At 49.1% G+C, this 10125-nt stretch overlaps 1 protein-coding gene across 1 annotated transcript in view; it reads left to right on the top strand.

Annotated features, from left to right (window-relative positions):
- Positions 1–9241, top strand: part of ACOX3 (acyl-CoA oxidase 3, pristanoyl) — a 197277-nt gene extending 188036 nt beyond the window's left edge. Inside the window, exon 19 of the mRNA XM_075346850.1 lies at positions 9086–9241. Within this exon, the coding sequence (XP_075202965.1) occupies positions 9086–9106 (21 nt within the window). The 3' untranslated portion in view covers positions 9107–9241. The remainder of the gene's footprint in view (positions 1–9085) is intronic.
- Positions 9242–10125: the final 884 nt, after the last annotated feature.

A 10125-nucleotide genomic window follows, 5' to 3' on the forward strand; every position in this document is an offset into this window, starting at 1 on the left:
ACGTTGTTACTGGCGCCGGATGTGCATCACTTTCGATTTGACCCCGACGATATCGCAGTAGCGATGTCGCAACGTGCAAAGTACCCCTTAGTGTTCCAGCAGGACAACGACCTGAAACATACATCAAGATTAGAGACCAAATGGTTCAATGACAATGAAGTAGAGGTGCAGGATTGTCCCCACAGTCCCCAGACCTCAACCCAATCCAACACTTGTGGGTAGAGGTGAAGAAAAAGCTGTTACATACGCAAGTGAGGTGACCAGTGTACACCAACATTGGGAACGTGTAGAAGAGACCTGTGACCAGATTTTGCTTATAAGGCCAGAATCACACTTGTGAGAGACTCGCGCTAGTCTCGCATCGCATTACCCGGCATGGCCGCACACTCTCCAGACAGGAGCAGGATGGCAGTATGTATTTCTATGCAGCTGAGAAGCTCCTGTCCAGAGAGCATCAGGCCGTGCCGGGTGATGCGATGCGAGACTAGCGCGAGTCTCTCACAAGTGTGACTCCAGCCTAGCATGCTTGAATCTGATTGAGAGCATGTCCAGAAGGATTGTGTGGAAAGTCAAAAATGGATTTACAAAATACTAACAAAATAATAAAAATTAAAATGTAGATTTTCAGGAGCAAAACGGTAACAATGCAGTGACATGACAAGATGTCAAAGTAAAAGTAAACCTATACATGTTTGGTGTCTACGAACTCGTACCGACCTGAGGCATCACACCCACATATCAGTTTTACCATATAGTGAACGGGTTGAATAATAGACCCCATAAACTATCACGCACTTGCACTTTTTTTTGCAATTTCACCGCACTTGGAATTTTGTTTTCCAGTGCACTATATGGTTTTCTTCAGCGCTCTATTGGGAGACCCAGACGATTGGGGTATAGCTACTGCCCTCTGGAGGCCACACAAAGCACTACATTAAAAGTGCAAGGCCCCTCCCCCTCTGGCTATACCCCCCCCCGTGGTATCACGGGTTCTCCAGTTTTAGCTTTGTGTGCGAAGGAGGTCAGACATTCCATGCATAGCTCCACAGATTTTAGTCAGCAGTAGCTGCTGACTGTTTCGGATGGAAGAAAAGAGGACACATATAGTGTCCCCAGCATGCTCCCTTCTCACCCCTGGATGGTGTTGTAAGGTTGAGGTACCTATTGCTGGTACAGGGCTGGAGCCTGACATGCTGTTTTCCTTCCACATCCCCTGGTAGGGCTCTGTGGAAGTGGGATCCTGCCGGCCTCTCAGCTCTGATGCCGGGCTCCATCCACAGACCCATTAGAACCTGATGGAGACGGAGCAGGAGTACGATCAGGGACAGGGCCCTGCATCATACAGGTACTCTGTGTCCCCGGCAGGCACAGACACACTCCGGGCTGGCTGGGTGTTGTAGTGCGCCGGGGACCGCAACGTTGGAGCTAGAGTCCCTACAGATTACTGGGGGATTGTTTGTGTATGGGAACGCAGCGCCGACCCCCTCTGGACCGGGCGGCGCTGCTGTGACTTGTGGTGCGCCGGGGATCCGCCGTCCGCGCTTTTACGGCGGCGGCGGTTATAACTTTAGTCCCCGGCTTTTTGGGCCTAGGACGCCGGCAGCTCCGTTTCGTTCCCGCCCCCACCCTGTCATTCAGGGTAGGGGAGAGACGCTGTTCGCAAGCAGCGACGAGGGCTGGAGCCTGATTTACATGCTCCAGCCCTCACACTATGCACAGAGGGAAGCAGGCTTCCCGCTCTTGGCCAGGAACGCCCAGGGCCCGCCCCCCTTCCTCTCTAGAGACGCCGGCAGCCATTACATGCATGCCTGGCTGGAGGAAGGACGCAAGGCTCTGGGAGACCTGGACTAGGGGCTATCTGGCGACCACACACCCGCTTTTTAAGCGGGCGGTAAGCGATTTTTCTGTGCTGGTCCCTCTAGTGCCTCACTGTGTGTCAGTGTACTGGGTACATATATATAGATATTGTATTTCTTGCACTGTGAGGTGCGCTTCTGGCTGCATATCCCAGATCACTCTGTGGAAGCAGCAACATGTCATCCTCAAAACGCAAGGCGGCCAAGGCAAAAAGGGCTGTGTATACTGCGTGTGCTGCATGTGGGGCTAATCTACCAGCAGGCTCTGATGACCCCCATTGTGTGCAATGCTCCGACCCGGTGCTGCTTCGCCAGCCGGAGTCAGGAGAGGTAGCGACCCAGGCTGAGACGCTTGTAAGTTCTGCCCCGGTGACAGGGACGGACTTTGCAGTTTTTGCAGATAATATGTCTGTGTCTATGGCAAAAATCCTTGAAACCTTGCAATCTATGCATGGGACTCAGTCTCTGGGCACGGCGAGGCCTCTGTCCTCAGGTCCCCCTTACTTGGAATGTATCCAGCCCACAGGGGGGTCCCCGGCTTCACAGGCCGAGGATTATGACTCAGATGATGGCCCCAGCCACCCTAAGCGAGCTCGCTGGGAAAGACCCTCGACGTCTTCACACTGCTCAGGGTCTCAGCGCAATCAGTCTCCCTGTGATGTGTCTGATGAGAGTGATCAGGAATCCACTCCTGGAACCCCTCTCAACCTGGATACCCCGGATGGGGATGCCATGGTAAACGACCTTATCTCAGCCATCAATAGGCTGTTGGATATTTCTCCCCCAGCCCCTTCAGCAGAAGAGGCGGCTGCGGAGCAGGAAAAGTTTCGTTTCCTTTATCCCAAGCGTAAATTGAGTGCTTTGTTAGATCACTCTGACTTCAGAGAATCAATCCAGAAGCACGACGCTCACCCAGAAAGGCGTTTCTCTAAACGATCTAAAGATACGCGTTTCCCTTTCCCCCCTGAGGTGGTCAAGCGCTGGACACAGTGTCCAAAGGTAGACCCCCCGATTTCCAAACTTGCAGCTAGATCCATAGTTGCAGTGGAGGATGGCGCTTCACTTAAAGATGCCAATGACAGACAGATGGACCTTTGGTTAAAATCTGTCTATGAAGCTATCGGCGCGTCGTTTGCTCCGGCATTCGCAGCCGTATGGGCACTCCAGGCTATTTCAGCTGGCTTAGCAAAAGTGGATGCTATCATGCATCCAGCAGTGCCGCAAGTGGCGCACCTTACCACGCAGATGTCGGCGTTTGCGTCTTACGCTATCAATGCGGTCCTAGAATCTACCAGTCGCACCTCAATGGCGTCCGCCAATTCGGTAGTTTTGCGCAGAGCCTTGTGGTTAAAGGACTGGAAAGCAGATGCTGGTTCCAAAAAATGTTTAACCAGTTTGCCTTTGTCTAGAGATAGACTGTTTGGCGAGCCATTGGCTGACATCATTAAGCAGTCCAAGGGTAAAGACTCCTCTTTACCACAACCCAGAACATCCAAACCTCAGCAGAAAAAGTGGCAGCAGAGGTTTCAGTCCTTTCGAGGTTCGGGCAAGACACCATTTACCTCGTCCAAAGGGACTCAGAGGACGCAAAGAAACTCAGATTCGTGGCGGACTCACACACGCCCCAAGAAAGCAAATGGAGGTACCGCTTCCAAAGCGGCTACCTCATGACTTCCAGCCCCCCCCCTCCGCATCGCCGGTCGGGGGCAGGCTCTCCCGCTTTTCCGGCATTTGGATGTCACAGGTCAAAGACCGGTGGGTGACGGACATTTTGTCTCGCGGGTACAGAATCGAGTTCAATTCTCGTCCTCCAGCTCGGTTCTTCAGAACCTCCCCACGTCCAGACCGAGCAGATGCTCTGCTGCAGGCGGTGGATTCCCTAAAAGCGGAAGGAGTGGTTGTCCCAGTCCCTTCTCAGGAACAAGGGCAAGGGTTTTACTCCAATCTCTTTGTGGTTCCAAAAAAGGACGGCTCGTTCCGTCCTGTTCTGGACCTAAAACGGCTCAACAAACATGTGCACGCCAGGAGGTTCCGGATGGAAACCCTCCGCTCTGTCATTGCCTCAATGTCCAGAGGAGACTTCCTTGCCTCAATAGACATCAAAGATGCTTATCTCCACGTGCCAATTGCTACAGAACATCAACGTTTTCTACGTTTTGTGATAGGAGACGACCATTTTCAGTTCGTAGCTCTTCCATTTGGTCTGGCGACAGCCCCACGGGTCTTCACCAAGGTCATGGCGGCGGTGGTAGCAGTCTTGCACTCTCAGGGACACTCGGTGATCCCTTACCTAGACGACTTATTGGTCAAAGCTCCCTCTCAGGAGGCATGTCAGCACAGCCTGAATGCTACGCTGGAGACTCTACAGTCTTTCGGATGGATCATCAACTTTCCAAAGTCGATCCTATCACCGACTCAGTCACTAACGTATCTTGGCATGGAGTTTCATACTCTAGCAGCGATAGTGAAGCTTCCGCTGGACAAGCAGCGGTCACTACAGACAGGGGTGCAATCTCTTCTGCAGGGCCAGTTGCATCCCTTGCGGCGCCTCATGCATTTCCTAGGGAAGATGGTGGCAGCCATGGAAGCAGTTCCCTTTGCGCAGTTTCATCTGCGCCCACTTCAATGGGACATTCTCCGCCAATGGGACGGGAAGTCAACGTCCCTGGACAGGAAAGTCTCGCTTTCCCAGACGGCCAAAGACTCTCTACAATGGTGGCTCCTTCCCACCTCATTGTCTCAGGGAAGATCCTTCCTGCCCCCATCCTGGGCAGTAGTCACGACAGATGCGAGTCTGTCAGGGTGGGGAGCAGTATTTCTACACCACAGGGCTCAGGGGACGTGGACTCCGCAGGAGTCCACCCTTCAGATCAATGTTCTGGAGATCAGAGCAGTGTATCTTGCTCTACTGGCCTTCCAACAGTGGCTGGAAGGAAAGCAGATCCGAATCCAATCGGACAACTCCACAGCGGTGGCATACATCAACCACCAAGGAGGGACGCGCAGTCGGCAAGCCTTCCAAGAAGTCCGGCGCATTCTAATGTGGGTGGAGGACAGAGCATCCACCATATCCGCGGTTCACATCCCAGGCGTAGAAAACTGGGAAGCAGACTTCCTCAGTCGCCAGGGCATGGACGCAGGGGAATGGTCCCTTCACCCGGACGTGTTTCAGGAAATCTGTCGACGCTGGGGAGTGCCGGACGTCGACCTAATGGCATCCCGGCACAACAACAAGGTCCCGGCATTCATGGCGAGGTCGCGCGATCAAAGAGCTCTGGCGGCAGACGCCTTGGTTCAAGATTGGTCGCAGTTTCAGCTCCCATACGTGTTTCCGCCTCTGGCGCTCTTGCCCAGAGTGCTACGCAAGATCAGATCCGAGTGCAGCCGCGTCATACTCGTCGCTCCAGACTGGCCGAGGAGGTCGTGGTATCCGGATCTGTGGCATCTCACGATCGGTCGACCGTGGTCACTGCCAGACCGACCAGACTTACTGTCCCAAGGGCCGTTTTTCCATCAGAATTCTGCGGCCCTGAACCTGACTGTGTGGCCATTGAGTCCTGGATCCTAGCATCTGCAGGATTATCTCAGGGAGTCGTTGCCACAATGAGACAAGCTAGAAAGTCGAATTCGGCTAAGATCTACCACAGAACGTGGAAGATTTTCTTGTCCTGGTGCTCTGCTCAGGGAGTGTCTCCCTGGCCATTTGCATTGCCCAAGTTTCTTTCCTTCCTGCAATCGGGGTTAGAAAAGGGCTTGTCGCTCAGCTCCCTTAAAGGGCAAGTTTCGGCACTATCCGTGTTTTTTCAGAAGCGTCTAGCACGTCTTCCTAAGGTGCGCACGTTCCTGCAGGGGGTCTGTCATATTGTGCCCCCGTACAAGCGACCGTTAGATCCATGGGATCTGAACAGGGTACTAGTTGCTCTCCAGAAGCCGCCCTTCGAGCCGCTGAAGGAAGTTTCCTTTTCTCGGCTGTCGCAGAAAGTGGCGTTTCTTGTTGCGATCACATCGCTTCGGCGAGTGTCTGAGCTGGCAGCTCTGTCATCTAAGGCTCCCTTCCTGGTGTTCCACCAGGACAAGGTTGTGCTGCGCCCCATTCCGGAGTTTCTTCCTAAGGTCGTATCCTCTTTTCATCTTAATCAGGATATTTCCTTGCCTTCTTTTTGCCCTCATCCGGTTCACCGGTATGAAAAGGCCTTACGTTTGCTAGATCTGGTGAGAGCACTCAGAATCTACATTTCCCGCACGGCGCCCATACGCCGTGCCGATGCACTTTTCGTCCTTGTCGCTGGTCCGCGCAAGGGGTTGCAGGCTTCTAAAGCCACCCTGGCTCGATGGATCAAAGAACCAATTCTAGAGGCCTACCGTTCTGCGGGGCTTCCGGTTCCTTCAGGGCTAAAAGCCCACTCCACCAGAGCCGTGGGTGCGTCCTGGGCATTACGTCACCAGGCTTCGGCTCAACAGGTGTGCCAGGCAGCTACCTGGTCCAGTCTGCACACTTTCACCAAGCATTATCAGGTGCATACCTATGCTTCGGCGGATGCCAGCTTAGGTAGAAGAGTCCTGCAGGCGGCAGTGACACCCCCGTAGGGGAGGGCTGTTTTGCAGCTCTAACATGAGGTATTTATTTACCCACCCAGGGACAGCTTTTGGACGTCCCAATCGTCTGGGTCTCCCAATAGAGCGCTGAAGAAGAAGGGAATTTTGTTACTTACCGTAAATTCCTTTTCTTCTAGCTCTTATTGGGAGACCCAGCACCCGCCCTGTTGTCCTTCGGGATGTTTTTTTGTTGTTTGCGGGTACACATGTTGTTCATGTTGAACGGTTTTTCAGTTCTCCGATGTTATTCGGAGTTAATTTGTTTAAACCAGTTATTGGCTTCCTCCTTCTTGCTTTGGCACTAAAACTGGAGAACCCGTGATACCACGGGGGGGGGTATAGCCAGAGGGGGAGGGGCCTTGCACTTTTAATGTAGTGCTTTGTGTGGCCTCCAGAGGGCAGTAGCTATACCCCAATCGTCTGGGTCTCCCAATAAGAGCTAGAAGAAAAGGAATTTACGGTAAGTAACAAAATTCCCTTCTTATTCAAAAGTACAACTCATCCCACAATAAAAAAAAGCCCTCATATAGTAATATTGACGAAAAATAAAGTTATGGCTCTTGGAAGAAGGGAAGGAAAAAAGGAAAACATTCCAGGGGTGAAGGGGTTAAATATTCAGCTTTTAGGATTATTAGCCTTTTATACTGACCGACGGCTCTGTAGTTCTTCAAAAGTAAAATGATTCCAAATAAAAACTGCCTAATAATTTTGCTCACAGTCTCTCTCTTTCTCTATATATGTATATATATATATATGTATATACATACAGTACAGACCAAAAGTTTGGACACACCTTCTCATTCAAAGAGTTTTCTTTATTTTCATGACTAAAAATTGTACATTCACATTGAAGACATCAAAACTATGAATCAACACACGTGGAATGAAATACTTAACAAACAAGTGTGAAACAACTGAAAATATGTCTTATATTCTAGGTTCTTCAAAGTAGCCACCTTTTGCTTTGATTACTGCTTTGCACACTCTTGACATTCTCTTGATGAGCTGCAAGAGGTAGTCACCGGAAATGGTCTTCCAACAGTCTGAAAGGAGTTCCCAGAGATGCTTAGCACTTGTTGGCCCTTTTGCCTTCACTCTGTGGTCCAGCTCACCCCAAACCATCTCGATTGGGTTCAGGTCTGGTGACTGTGGAGACCAGGTCATCTGGCGTAGCACCCCATCACTCTCCTTCTTAGTCAAATAGCCCTTACACAGCCTGGAGGTGTGTTTGGGGTCATTGTCCTGTTGAAAAATAAATGATGGTCCAACTAAACGCAAACCGGATGGAATAGCATGCCGCTGCAAGATGCCGTGGTAGCCATGCTGGTTCTGTATGCCTTCAATTTTGAATAAATCCCCAACAGTGTCACCAGCAAAGCACCCCCACACCATCACACCTCCTCCTCCATGCTTCACAGTGGGAACCAGGCATGTAGAGTCCATCCGTTCACCTTTTCTGCAAAGACACGGAGGTTGGAGCCAAAGATCTCAAATTTGGACTCATCAGACCAAAGCACAGATTTCCACTGGTCTAATGTCCATTCCTTGTGTTCTTTAGCCCAAACAAGTCTCTTCTGCTTGTTGCCTGTCCTTAGCAGTGGTTTCCTAGCAGCTATTTTACCATGAAGGCCTGCTGCACAAAGTCTCCTCTTAACAGTTGTTCTAGAGATGAGAAGGTGTGTCCAAACTTCTGGTCTGTACTGTGTATATATATATATATATATATATATATATATACATATATATATATACCTTGCAATTTTCACACTGGCCACTAGGCCTTATGCTAGACTGACACTTCCTCTTCTGTACAAATGATTTTTCAGCAGTCTCATTATTATCACAGAGAGGATTGCAATGATAAATAAAACCTATATACAATAGATAATATAGGATCCACCTTTAACAATTGGTGATGTCACAGCACACCTCCTCTACCTCCCTGCAATGACTTGTGCTGATGATGAGCACATGATCATTAAATAATATTCAGTAGGGTTTGAAGTAGGCATATAATGCAAAATTACAAGATTTGTGATTATTTATTTTTTTTAATATATAGATGCAAAAAAAAAGACCTCAACAGTTAAAAAGTACATTTGACCTAAAATCCCTTTTAAAACAGTAGGCCATTTTCTGATGACACATTCCCTTTAAGTGACTAATGCTAGAAGCACTGACCCTTGTGGCACATCCTAATCACTCGACCCCAGTTTGACATCTAGTAGGGCGTATAGACATAGACAACCCCTTCAAAGCACTAAAATAGCTAACAATGCTCCTAGCGTATACTGTTAAGCTGGTAATGTCTAACGAGACTTGTCATCAGGCTATCCTACCATATGGATAATATGGAGTATAACATGGAGACCGGTCCGCTCTCCTATTAGCCAAAATGGTTCAAATAGTGGCATTTGGCTAGTAGAAAAGAAAACACCAGACACTGACTTTGCAGGAAAGCACCCGCCACTTTTTTTTTGCCCCCTAAGGTTCATGCTTGGCGCCATTGATTCTTTTTGCTAAGCTCAAGCAGTAATTGAGCCCATTGCACTTTGTGGTTTTGCTATCCCCCTTTTTATATGTAATGATTGTTACTGTCATTGTACAATGCTTCTAATTACGTAAGATTGCAGGGCAGATACTCGAACATGTAATCCCTGCCATCATTACAACATTCCCAGCCGTCCGTCCTGCAGTTTGCTGCCAATCCGGTGTCATAATCCTGTGACTGTGAAATATCCATCGTTTTCTAGACGTTGAAGATGATTACATTCCATTCCTGAATAAATTTGTACCATTTATAATGAAACTGATTTTTATGTTTTATTACCGTTTGTTGTTTTTTCTTGTACCCAGATACGTCTTCTTTATCCCTACTGTTTGTTTGTTTGTTTGTTTGTTTGGTATAGCAGAGCCATTATGGCCATAAATATCATCAGCCTCTTTGGATAATTATAGGAAATGTTGCGGCTTCATGTACGCCTTAATTTTTAACACACTTTTTACATGTTTTTATGGAATATGTGACTTTTTGTGCGAAAAAGTTGCAAAACGAACTAAAGACAAAAATAAAAAGCATTTATAAATTTATAAACTACGTGCAACATTATGATGAATTTTTAGGCAAAATATATTAGTGAATGCAATTAGAGAAAGAAAAGGAAAAATAACTTAAAAAACCCCCACAAATGATGAACTGAGCCCAATGTGTCTGTTTTACGCTCGTCTTGGAGAATAATGGAATCGGTGAGCTTCACATTTGGCTCTTTCAAGGTAGTTTCGATGTCATGCGCTGTCCGGATTCGCACTTGTGGATCACAGCAACGGCGTTGGATCCTGTTAACATTGCAGAGTCCAACAGGCAACCTGGTTTCTCTTAGGCCAGAGCCGCATATGACTCAGCGAGTCTCGTATCGGCATCACCCACGGCAGCCGCACACTCTATGGACAGGAGCTTCTCAGCTGCATGTATTTCTGTGCAGCTGACCCGCTCCTGTCCGAGATTGTGCAGCCGTGTCAGTTGATGCCGACGCTAGACTCACTGAGTCATACGCAGGTGTGACTCTGGCGTTAGATGCTCAGCTCTTCCGGGCGTTGGCTGAGTTGTTTCAACTGCTCCCAGCCGTGCAAGAGTTAATCCCTTTTGGAGCAGTGTGTGACTCTTCTTAAGCTG

This window comes from Anomaloglossus baeobatrachus, chromosome 1 (assembly GCF_048569485.1).
Source record: "Anomaloglossus baeobatrachus isolate aAnoBae1 chromosome 1, aAnoBae1.hap1, whole genome shotgun sequence".
In the NCBI taxonomy this organism is placed as follows: domain Eukaryota; kingdom Metazoa; phylum Chordata; class Amphibia; order Anura; family Aromobatidae; genus Anomaloglossus; species Anomaloglossus baeobatrachus.